The 13,093-nt window shown below is 47.3% G+C and overlaps 1 protein-coding gene across 1 annotated transcript; it reads right to left on the bottom strand.

The window, feature by feature from the left end:
• Positions 1–369: 369 nt before the first annotated feature.
• On the bottom strand, positions 370–2,218 carry LOC147867443 (uncharacterized). The gene has a single exon (XM_087315227.1). It carries the CDS (start codon positions 2,171–2,173, stop codon positions 671–673), a length of 1,503 nt encoding a protein of 500 aa, XP_087171353.1. The 5' UTR covers positions 2,174–2,218; the 3' UTR covers positions 370–670.
• Positions 2,219–13,093: the final 10,875 nt, after the last annotated feature.

Here is a 13,093-nt window from a genome sequence, read left to right as displayed (position 1 = left end):
GGATACATAGAGATCCATGCATTATAGTGTGTGTAGGTGATGGGTTTGGCATTTACACGGGTACTGAAGTTCAATGGCAACCATACATCACGACACATATCAAAAAATCAGGGACTGTTACAAGTGTAGCCAAGGTTTTGTCAAATGGATGATGGGCTACTTACTGTGACATATCAAGAAAGGCTTGACATCTTGTGATGGTAGTCCTCAGATAAACCAATATGCATGTGATTATGAAATCAATGTAAGTCTTCAATAAAGCAAAGAAAAATCATGAAGAGAAAATTCCTGTTTCATATTTCTTCTTCTTCAATGATTTATAATAGTAAGTGAACATCAGATAGAGAACTATTTCTGACAGTAATCATCAAAAAGGATTCACTTCATTATGTGATATAAATCAAACAAAAACTAAGGGCCTGAGTGCAAAATTGTAAACCATAAAACATGGCTTAAGCGACATCAAAATGCCAAAAACCAACATATTCAATCAGGTCACAGGAAAACCTTCCCAACATTGAACATAGATATCATCATTAATGATTGTGTTGCTTATAGGAGATTGTTTAATCTATATAGTAATGAATATAAAACACACTCGCAAAGCAAATCCGGAAGGTTACCCTAAAGGTAAGGATAAGTTATCATAGCATCAAAAGAAAGATAAAGATTAACAAGCACATTGTTGGGCTTCAGGTTTTGCTTCCTCTGACACCTTTGTTTGAGGTGATTCTTGAGACAATCCTATGGTTGTAGCATTTTGTGAAGGTAGAGAGCTCTCTTGGGGTTTCTTATCATCTTCTTCCTCACTCTTCTCTTTCACACCTATACCTCCATCTGATACCATCTGCTGTTCGACACTCACTGGATCCGTTACCGATTCATTGGTTTCTTCTTTCGATTGCTTGATAGCTTCGTCATTGGCGATTTTAATTGCTGCTTCTTCATCTTCCTTTGCCTTCTTAATGGCTTCTTCTTCATCTTCCTTCGCCTTCTTAATGGCTTCTTCCTCGGCTTTCTTTGCCGCTTCCTCAGCCTCTCTGGCTTGCTTTATTGCCAACCACTCTGCCTTCTTGATCGCATTTGCTTCCTTAATATCAGCAAACTCGAAATCAAACATGGAACTCGACGATCTCGGAATGCCAGTCTCAAAATTAGTATTGAAAGGGAACTTTGAGGTTTCGGACATATAGTAACCAAACTCATAGTCACCCATACTACTGGGCCGAATGCGAGGGGGGCGGCGCCTGGGGACATGGTTTGGATCTGGCGGCGGCAAGTTGCTCAAGTCCAAATCAATGAATCCAAAGCTTGGACCAGTGTCCTTAGTAGAAGCTTTTGTGGGAGGTGAAGAATCAAAACTAAACGTAGAAGGGGATGAACCACTGCTGTTAACATTAGTAGTTGAGAAAGGAAGATTACCTCTACTAGTGTCATTACTTGAAAACCCCAGACTATTGTTACTAGTGCTACTATTGGGGAAAGACGAAGAATCATTGAGACTAATCCCGCTATTAGAGATGGCGGATCCTCCTACTCCTCCGCCGCCAGTGCCATTACTTGGAAAACCTGACGATGTTAAGGTGCTCAAGTCTGGCAAAGCTGAGGCAGCATCATGTCCAGGCCCAGAGGGTGAGGGTGAGGATGTTGTGGATGCGTACAAACCGAGGTTTTGTGGGACTGCAGCCATGGTGGAAGGTATACTTCCCCAATCTTCTGCCACAGGGGGTTCGCCCATACTGCTGTTCATGTTATCGACTGATAGATTCATGGGGGGACGGGGCGGCGGGGGCGGGCGGGCCGCCGCCTTGTCTACGCGCACAACCCGCCCGTCCAAGAATTGGCCACTCATCTTGTTCATCGCCTCCTCCGCCTCTTTGTCCTCCATGAACGTCACGAATCCGAAGCCTCTGGATCTTCCGGTTTCTCGATCTTTCACTACCTTCGCGTCGATCACCTCTCCGAATTTGCTGAAGGCAGTGCGCAGGCCTTCCTCTTCGGTTGTGAAGGAGAGGCCACCGACGAAGAGGCGGGACATGGCTCTGGAAGAGATCAAGGAGTAGAAAGAAGGCAATAAGGAAGGAGAAGAAGGAGAGGAGGAGGAGGAGGAGGAATAAGACGGGGAGAGGAGGGTGAGGCCCTTGAGGAGAGAGGAAGCTTGATGACGAGCCATGGCGTCCGTCTGTCTGTCTGTCTGTGGTTCTTCCTTTCTGTCTCTGAGTACTGAGTATGTCTCTGTCTGTCTGTCTGTCTGTCTGAGTATGTCTGTGTGTAGAGAAGAGTTTGAGGGTTTTATTTAGGGTTTTATTTAGTTATGGTTCTTTCTTCACTCTTTTTAAACCCTGCTCCTTTTTCTTGCTCTTGGGGGGGGGGGGGGGGGCTTCTCTTATTATTATTATTGTCTCTCTTCTGACTTGGGATGCTTAATTGACCAGACCAAGGCTCGCAAGACTTCTGCATAGCTCTGAACACAATCCGTCCGTCCCTAGAGAGCGCTTGTTTGATAGGCTTAAAAGTTCGAAGATACCAGATGACATGATTTTGGGCCATCTACACTAAATTATATGAGACTTGTACGATGTTTGCACTCGCCTATCCAACTGCTTCACTAGCACCATTTATGTAAAACAAGGTTGTCCCCTATCATCACCGACTCTTTTTGGGATCTACATTGATGAGATTCTTGATTTTATTGCTCCTAAGGGAGGCAATGGAGTAGTCCTTGTGGAAAGTTGGTAGGTGTGTGCATATGCAGAAGCGTATGAGAACCTATTTGCTGACTCCGAAAACAACACAGAAAGGGAGGAAGGCAGAGACTTACACAGAAATGAGCTTTAATGGAAAGCTTTATTACATTCTCTCTCTCACACACACACAGAGACTTGATACAATGTGTTTTTGTTCGCCTTTACAACGTTAGGTTATTGCTTATATACTAATCCCTAACTATGTGGACGAGTTCACACTCAGACAGATACAAGTTGGAAGGAGTCGGCCTTTTATGCCAGCCAACAAACTCCCCCGTAAAAGGACTACTCTTTCTTTCGTATACAAATGTTTGGGGTTATCTCCCCCGTAAATCTAGATTACAAGATTATCCTAAATTTACATTACAAGTCAGCCGGCATGCGGCCGAGTCGGCAGAGGTATAGTAAGTGTAGATATAGTTGTTCCGATTAGGTCTTACCTACTATCCCTCATTCGGCTTTCTTCTACTTGGTCGCTTGTCGTAGTCCCATCTTCGTCCTTAGTGCTCCGAAGCATAGATCTAGGAGTGGCTTCGTCAAGCAATCAACGATGTTCACCTTAGTGTCGATTTTCCGAACTTAGAGCTTCTTCTCGGTTACGAGCTCCCGGATGTGATGATACCGCACCTCAATGTGCTTCGTCTTTGCATGGTAGACGGAATTGTTGATGAGGTGTATTGCGCTCTAGGAGTCGCAATGGATGGTTGGCAATAACCGGTCATTTCTGCTTGTATCTGAGAAGTCAGTAGACAGTCGATGCAACCAAATCGCTTCCTTTGTTGCTTCCGATGTCGCTATGTACTTGGCTTTTGTGGTAGACAAAGTCGTAAACTCTTGAAGTTTCGACCTCCATGATATTGCACCACCACTTATCATGGACATGACAACAGTCATCTCATGATTCGAACTCTTGAACTACTATATTTAATTGATATGTTTTAACCAATACATCCAATACATAATCATGTTACCTTACTAGATTATTGTAGATTATCTATTCTACATGTAGGATTTTAGAAGCTTCCAGAAAGCTCTAGAAACTAGAACATTCTAGAAGCTTGTGCATGAAAATGAGTATTTGCATGGGGCTACATTTAGAGCCCATAAACATGTATAGATACATGGGTTCACCTTGGCCTTCGTCAAGGGGAACAACACTAGTTACGGAATCATAATTCAGTTCTTATTCTCTTGATTACTTTCTCTCTCTCTTTCTTATTATCTTGTCTATGATCTCTCTCTCACTCTCTTAGTATTGAGCCTCATCTACTTGTCCGTGACACCACCATAGGTGAAGATATAGCCTGATGTCGATTTCCGATTATCTGTATTTCTAGCATAGTCGGAATTGGTGTAGCCTTCAACTTCGGTTGAGGTTGTCAAACTGAAAGTCAGTTGTGTATCTTCGGTCCCTCTTAGGTACCTGATTCTCAGCCAAATACGTGCAGAGAGCCTCAAGTTTGGGGTTGGATAACCCATAGATAGGACCGAATGGGGGATGCTCGCCAGCTTGGAGTTCTATTGGGCAATCGTAGGGGCGATGAGCCAGTAATCAATCGGCATTCCTCTTTTTGAAGATGTCGGAGAAGTCGCTATATTGGATGGGTAAATTGGAGACAGGAACGGTGACGTTCCCCGACACAATGGCCAATGTAGCGACCAAACCGGACTCGACCGCAACAGAATCAAGAGAGTGTCGTGACCGAGCAGGAATTGGCGTTGTTGGAAAAGTGATGGAGCGGCTACACCAATCCACCGTTGGATTGTGTGTCTCCAACCAAGATAGCCCCAACACAATCGGATGTCGAGGGGTCGCGATGAGGTAGAACGTCAGTTCCTCCTAGTGTGCCCCGATTTGAAGTACCAACGGGATAGTGGCTTCGGTAACCGCCTCCGATGAGAGAACCCGACTATCAATCGCTTCAACGGATATGGGTTGTGATGTGTGGATGGTGGGGATATTATGTGCGCATACAAACGATTTATCGATAAAGCAAGTAGATGCTCTGGAGTCGAGCAAGGCATGAGAATGTATTGAAGTCGAACTAAAACAAAGACTTACTTGCAAAGAAAACCCTCCTAATGGCAGTTCGGACTTGTAGGAGCATGGAGAAGGTGAGTAACGGGAAGCGTCCAGCGGCATGGCTCCTACTACAACCAGTCTTGGTCGTTTTCCTGTTGTCGAGGAACCTCCACAAGACGTGCATGATGGAATTGGTGTCGAGGGCCTCGCACAAAGCAGTGGCGGATGACATGGCCGGGGTTGCCACAATAGAGACAGAGTCCATCGTCCCGACAATGTTGGCGTTGGGCTTTAGTTAGTGGTTGGAACCGAGCATGGTCGATCTCCATCGGGGTATGGGAATCGACCTCCATTGTGGTATGGTTTTCACTGGCTGATGGTAAGGTTGGCGTGGGCGACAAGTAGGGCCTGGTGATTGTTGCGTTCTGAGATGAAGCCTGAGACCCGCGAGTCCCCCGTTCTTCTTGACGAAGTTCGAAAAGACGATTGCCACACTGGACAGCTTGGGAGATTACCTGAGACAACGATGTGGGCTTCGGGAAGTTTAAGAGAAGAGTCTTGACGTCATTTCGGAGACCACGACGGAAATGGTCGCATAGGGCTTGGTCATCCCAACTAACATCACAGGCAATCTGGCGGAACTCTGAGGCATAGATCGAGGCAGGACATGAACCTTATTGGACAGAATAAAGCTTTGTGAGTGCCGTTCGTCGCCGATCTATCTCGCCAAATGTCGCTTCGAGCTCCTCCATGAAAGCGGTGAAGTCCTCCAAGAGAGGGGATGAGGTCTCGATCAAGGGTGCAAACCATGCTTGCGCTGGCCCAGAGAGAAGCGTGTCCATGACAGTTTGTTCACCTTGATTAGAATCAAGGTGCACATGAGTATTTATACAAGAGGGTAGGGCTATGTAAGCCAGCTAGAAATAGAGTGCATGAGGATGCATGCAATAGAGTACGCATGAGGATGCATGCAATAGAGAATGCATGAGGATGCATGCAAGCTAGAGAATGAGAATGCATGTAAGCTAGGAACTTCCAATGTTCAATCTACACTATATGAAGTTGAATTAAATACAAAGGGTTTGCCTAATAGAGACCATGAGGTCTTGGGTTCAATCCCTACCTTCCTCTGTGGCATATGTCTATGAGACTAGGTGCCAAGATAAGTGGTTCGGATTGTTCGATCAACTCGGTTGGGCGATCGGTATTTGTTGAACCATTTGTGTCAGGAGTCTTGTTAGGTGACCCGCCCCCAAGTCGGTATTTCGGTGGTGTCACGTTGTCCTCCCCTAGGTTCTGTTTCCTACTTGCATCTTGTTGACTTTGCCTGCTTCGACTCTTGTCGAATTGGCTCTGTCATTGATGGATTTGTCTTCGAGTTCAACTAATGGACTTCCTACCGATTCAGAGTTAGCAGGTATGTTGTCAGCTTGTTCAAGTTCGACTGTTTGTCAAATCTCTGAGTTGGCCCAGTGAGTAGGTCCTTCTACGACAACTTTGTCATCTTGGAAGGATACCTTTTTACCAACTGTTTTTTGTTTGTTCCACTGAGAGAAGATAGAGTCTTCATTGAAGACTATGTCATTGCTCTGGATCAGTTTCCGGTTCTAATGGTCCCATAGCTTGTATCCGAATTCCCCATCGATTCCATAACCGAGAAATATGCATTTCGTTGCATGGGGTGTCAATTTTGTCCTTTTATACCTGGGGATGAGCGCATAGGCTTCACATCCGAATATATAGATCCTATCGTAGGTTGGTTGTTTGCCTGACCATAGTGCCTGTGGCACTTCGAGCCTAATTGCTCTTGACGGCACCAGATTTATTAGGTATACTACCGTCTGCAATGCTTCTGCGTAGAATTCCAGCTTCAGTCCGGCTTGCTGAAGCATTACCGTCACCCTCTCCTGGATCATTTTGTTGATCCGTTGTCGTAGTGTATTCCACACACTACGTGAAAACCATAAAATAATATATCCGAATTTAGATACATATAAATAAATAAATAATATATCAAAACAATTTATCACGTGCATAGGGCAGGATTCGAACCATGCACCTCCACGTAGATAAACCCCAACTTTACCATTGTAATAACTTATCTTTAGTGTTATAAATATAGATTTAATACGTATAAGACCTTTATTTACACATACCTTTATTAAAAGGTAAAAATCATGTATTCTTTAGAGTGTGAATATTTTATTTACACGTGACATTAAAAGTGACTCATGCACATCTAGCGTGCACGAGCCCTATATTTAGAAAATGACAAAGCATCACATGCACATTTAGTGTGCATGGACACTTTAGGTGAAAAAGCATGAAGCCATGCTTAGCCTCTTCCATCTTTATATAAGGAGGAGAAAAATATGTATATGGTTGTTGATTAATATACAAGTTTTTGATCAATCTAATATATTCGTGGGATTCACGAATTTTGCCATCTAAATTACTCTTAAAATCTAAATATTGTTTTAAAATACACTAAACTCGTGGGATTCACGAGATTACTATCTTACTTCTCTTCCTATTATTCATAACTAGCCTTAAGTTGTATTCCTCTTCCTCCTAGTCCAAAACCTCGGCGGTTCCCACCCGACTCACGCAACGATTCGGAGCCGAAGGGCACGACACAGTTGGTGAACCCGACGTGAAAACGGGTGGCAAGGAGATGGAAAATCAACCGGAGGCTAGCAACATGATGATGATGTTCGAGCGCATGCTACAAGAACAACGTGCGATGTCGGAGATAGCGGCATCAGTGGAGCGGCTCGTGCAACGAAACGGGCAATTCAACGGGAAAGACGTGTCGCGGTATCTTCGGGACTACAAGGCGGAGATGCTACGGTGCGGAATATCGGAAGGACTGCAAGTGACGTCCTTCAACCGGGTGGCGACCGACAGGCTTCAAGCAAGCATCCATGGGCTACGACAGCAAAATCAGACATGGGAGGCGTTTGAAGTAGAGCTAAAGAGGACGTTCGCCATCGAGGATTCCTCCAAGGCGACGTGAAGGGGATTCGAAGATTGGGTGGAGACGCCGGACAAGGGATTGAAGGTCATTGATGTGTTTTCGGCATTCGAAAGCCGGTTCGGGAGGTTGTCCGCGAGAGATCAAGCTATCCTCGTACCGGACAAGGTGATTATGTTCTTGCGAGCCGTGGACGTCCGGGACCGGAAAGATCTCGAAGTGCTCTTGGAGGACACGACCACGGAGAGCGGCCTCACCGAAACATGGGAAAGCGTGCGGGATATCGTCGCGCGATACACGAAGAGGGGGCAATGGCTTGCCGACGAGGAAAAGAGGGTTTCGGAACCGATTCCGAAACCGAGAACCGGATTGGAAGACCATCAACTGAGGGCTCGAGAGACTAGAACCGAGAAGGGGATTGATGCATCTACGGTGGAGCAACTATTGAAGGAGATGGAGAATCTGAAGATCGCGATGGTGAAGAAGTCGGATGACCGCCCCACAAGCTCCAAGTATACGGACCGACGGTGCATATGGTGCGATAGCGCCGAACACGATCGGAGGGATTGCGACGAGCATAAGGAGGCGCTACGACGGGATCTCATCTACTACGAGGGAAACCGGATTCATTCGATGGACTCTCGGAAGCCACTCCGACCGAACTTCCGGAAAGGCGGCATGAAGAAGGTGCTCGAGGAGGAATTGGCGGCAAGAAGCAACTATGCGACAACCGCGGGAATATGTGTCGGGGAGTCATCGAGAGCAAAGACGTCTTTTTGGCCGGAAGTTCTAGAAAACACCGAGAAAACCGACTCCAACGAGATCCGAAGCACCGCGGAAGGCGTTCGGGAAGCTACGGGATGGGAGTGCCCTGTCGACAAGAATAGCGTATATGCCCTGTGTCAATTGCATAAGGTGTATGTGGACGAGAAACGATGACGCACGGAGGATGCGGTCGGGCCATCGAAGATACCGGAAAGTTGGAACTCTGGAGGTAAGGGAAAAGAAAAGGCGACTCCGGCATTCAAGCTCGCCTCGGACATAGAACAACAAACCGACTTGAAAAGAGTGTTCGAGGAAAGAATCTTGGATAGCCGGGTAGATTTCTCGCTTCGGGAGCTACTCGGAATAGCAAAGAAGGAGTTCCACGATCTTCTCGTGGATCTCGTGAAGCGAAAAAGACAAAGTACGGAGGAAAATGCTCCAAGGGTGAATGCGAACACCGTTTTAATGAACGACACCGAAGCGGAGGACGAAATTCCGAACTCCCACTATACAAGGCCACATTGGGCACGTGCGACTACGGAGACTCCGGTCCGAATCGGCAACATCAAAGAACCCGTGCTAGCATTGATTGATCACGGATCGGAGATCAACTTGATGTCCAAGGAGTTCTACCGGAAGGGGAAGTGGCCTATTAACACCAACCATGGATGGAAGATTCGGGCGGCCACCAAAGCAACGGAAGATCTATTTGCGGCTTGTCCGGATGTGACGGTGAAGATCGGGGATGTCGAGATCGACCAAAATTTCTTCGTGCAAGATGAGGTTTCACATTCCGTCATCCTCGGCCAACCCTTTATCACGGCATCACGGATGGAGACGAAGGTGCTCGATAGCGGTGCGGCTTTTGCACGAATTCGGAGCCAAAACGGTGGGAAATCCGTCCAATTCCTAACGGTGCCGGCAAATCACGAAAGGAACAAGAGGGAACTCTTGTCCCAAGTGAGAATGGATTTTTAAAGCGGACTGTTGCGGAGTGGGGAAGTGATAGTCCGAGAAGCCCTGATACCCCACACAGGAAGAAAACTCTCAGAGCAAAACATGTACGAATCGGTCCGGATGGGGCATCTACGTACACGACCGTAACCGGAGGATTGAAGAAAGGATACCGACAAGTGGAGGATAAGTTGCGGTCGGCATCAATAATAAAAGAAGATGAAGAAATCGTGGGGATAGTCGAGGAAGTGTTCTATGGGAGCACGCTACAACGACTTGAAGAGCTTGCGGAAGATAAAAGCCAAGGGAACCGGGTAGTCCCGGTGGAATCGGTCGAGATGTACGAGATCATTGCGAAAATGGAGCCGGATACGCTCCGTAAAGAAGAAGCAATGGTAAGTACGAAATACAAGACCGTGGAGAAGAAGGTGAAACCGGCCGCGGGACCACTACCCGCCGATAGCGAACAAAAGAGGAAAGAAGTCTCAGGAGATCCGACACTTCGGAAGTCCGTGGATATCGGACATGCCTTCACGAATGAGACCCGGAAGAAACTTCGGATCGGTGGAGGTGGGTTCCTATTTCAGAAAGAAGAAGAACGGTTTCGCGAGATGTTGGAGCAACACGGCAAAGCGTTTGCATTTACATCAAGGGAGATAGGGTGCGTCGATCCAAGAATAGTGGAGCCGATGGTGATCTTTACGATTGACCATGTACCGTGGAATCTGAAGCCGATTCCGGTGCCACGAGCGCATATTCCGAAAGTCATTGACTTGCTCAAGGAGAAGGTGGCGATGGGGATTCTAGAGCCATCAACTGCTCCGTACTCAAATCGATGGTTTACGGTTCCGAAGAAGAATGGGTCACTCCGATTTATCCAAGACTTGCAACCGGTGAATAAGGTCACGATCCGGAACTCGGGAGTCGGTCCGATAGTGGACGAATTTGCGGAAGCTTTTGCCGGTCGTGCGATATACTCCATCGGAGACCTATACTCGGGGTATGACCAATTCCAACTAGCCGTGGAGAGCCGAGACATCACAACCATGCGAACACCGATAGGATTAGTCCGAATGTGCACACTACCACAAGGAGCGACAAACTCGGTTGCTCATATGATGAACGCGATGAACAAGGTGCTTCGAGACTGCATTCCGGAGATAACGATGCCGTTCCTCGATGACATTCCGATGAAAGGATGCGCGGTCGAAGAAAAAGATGAGACTATGGATGATCGGGGATGCCGAAAGTTCGTGGTCGACCATATTCATGCTTGCGAGAAAGTGTTGCGAAAGCTAGAAGATGTGCACCTAACACTTTCCGGGGAGAAATCGGCATTCGGGCAAGAAGAAATATTGGTGGTCGGACATCTATGTGGGCCCTACGGCCGAAGACCGTCACCAACAAAGATCGATGCGATTCAAGCTATGGAGGAAGTATACGAGTCAACATCCGAAGTCCGAAGGTTTCTCGGTGCATGTGCATTCTATCACATATGGATTCCGCACTATGCACATATAGCGGACCCGCTCTACCACTTGTTGCGGAAAGGTAAGAAATTCGAATGGAAACCGGAACACACCAAAGCCATGAAGAAATTGAAGAAGACACTTCGGAGGGCGGAAGCACTTAAGAAGCCGAGCTACGACCGACCGATCATAGTAACGGTTGATACAAGTCCAACCGGTATCGGGTGGGTCATCAATCAAGCCGACTCGGATGGTTCGCGGTATCCGATCCGATTCGGAGCAAAGGTTCTCAACGAAAGGCAATGTGGATATGCACAAGTCAAAAGAGAACTGTGGGGAGTCGTGTCGGCGATAAAATCGGATCGGGATTATTTGATCGGAGCCGAAGTGGTGATCGAGACGGATTGTCTTCCGATACTCGGGATGATGCGGTGTTGTACGATACCAGATGTAGCTATGCTAAGGTGGGTTGCATATGTCAAGTCGCTTAATCCGGAGGTTCGACACATCTCGGGGAAGGAAAACGCGGTAGCGGATATGTTATCAAGGGCTCGGTTCGGAGACAACATAACCGAATCGGATAATGAAGAAGTTTCCGAAGACTACTTCGCGTCGGAGCACATATGCCGAGTGAACGTAATCCGAGAATTTCGGGAAGAAGAATATGAGGGAGAAAGTTTGATGATCGGAAAGATGTTACAAGAGGCCGAGGACTCGACAAACGATAAAGGAAGAAGAGCCGAGATCCGAAGGAAGAAGAGGCAAGTCCAAAAGTTCTTCTTGGAAAACGGATTAATATGGAGGGCGCCGAAAAGACCGGATGGTATACCACTTCGAGTAGTCGGGACAAAAGAGCAACGAAACCGGATAATGTCCGAGTTTCACGAATCCGATTGGGCTGAACACCGAGGAACATGGGCAACATTTGTGAAGATCAAGCAAAAATATTGGTGGAAGAAAATGTACAAAGATATCGCGGAGTTTACCGAAAGCTGCGAGAAATGTCAAGTCTACTCCGGGGTTCGACATCGAGATGAGTTACATCCGACATTCTCACCGACAATCAACTTCAAGTGGATGGTCGACATAGTGGCCATGCCGACCGGGATCGGACAAAAGAAATACTTGGTATTAGCTCGGGAAGATCTCACGAATCAAGTAGAAGGTCGAGCGCTTCAGAGGAAAACGTGTTCCGCGGTATGCCAATTTCTTTTGGAGGAAGTATTTTGCAGGTACGGGTGCGTAGGACAAGTGATTGCAGACCGAGGAGAACTCGACTCGGACAAAGCTAGGGGATTCTTCGCCAAACACGGAGTTCGGTTATCGCTGACAACGGCATACAATCCGGAGGCCAACGGGAAAATCGAACGAGGACATAGTCCGATCGTAAAAGCACTTGCGAAGGCATGCGATGGAAAGGTGAAGGACTGGCCGCAGATGCTTCCGTATGCACTATGGGCGGATCGGACGACACATAGCTCCATAACCGGTTACATGCCGGCAGAACTCATGACCGGACAAGCACCGGTAATGCCGACGGAAACCGCGATCGCGACATGGACAGTGCTACCGTGGAAGGAAGAGATGAGCTGGGAAGAACTACTAGCGGTCCGGATACGACAACTAGAGGGAAGACCGGCAGACATAGCGGAAGCAATACGCCGACAACAAGAAGCACGATTAAGGAACAAAAGCCGGTTCGACACAAAGCACCGACTACGACCGAGGAGGATCGAAGAAGGAGACTGGGTGATCGTCTATGACAGTAGTTTGGACCATCAACATACAACGATGCGGAAATTCGCGAAAAGGTGGTTCGGGCCATACGAGGTTCGGAAAGTCTTTGACAACGGAACGTACCGACTGTCCGAGTTGGATGGAACAATACTACGAGTGCCTATAGCCGGGAAGCGGGTGAAGATTTTCAAGAAGCGGACCGACGACAAACCCTATGTGATCCAAGCCAAGGCCGACTACGAGGAGCAATCAGACGAAGACCACGGGGATGCGGGAAGCGAAGAACGTGAATTACAACTCATAGTCGACATAAGGGGAGAATCGGAGGAAGCTTTGGGTGAAGACGGATATGGGGAATCGAGAACTTTGGCACATACCGGAGGATGTGCGGGTTCGGAGGGGGCGAGTGTCGTAGTGTATTCCA

Source organism: Azolla caroliniana, unplaced genomic scaffold (assembly GCF_043228905.1).
Source record: "Azolla caroliniana isolate FFs.n. ecotype wild unplaced genomic scaffold, voAzoCaro1.0.p SCAF_2, whole genome shotgun sequence".
In the NCBI taxonomy this organism is placed as follows: Eukaryota; Viridiplantae; Streptophyta; class Polypodiopsida; order Salviniales; family Salviniaceae; genus Azolla; species Azolla caroliniana.
The sequence above is the reverse complement of the archived record's forward strand: the minus strand, read 5'-3'. Positions and strand labels throughout refer to the sequence as shown.

Coding starts and splice junctions, on each gene's coding strand:
- LOC147867443 (XM_087315227.1), bottom strand. CDS start 2,173: ATGGCTCGTCATCAAGCTTCCTCTCTCCTCAAGGGCCTCACCCTCCTC.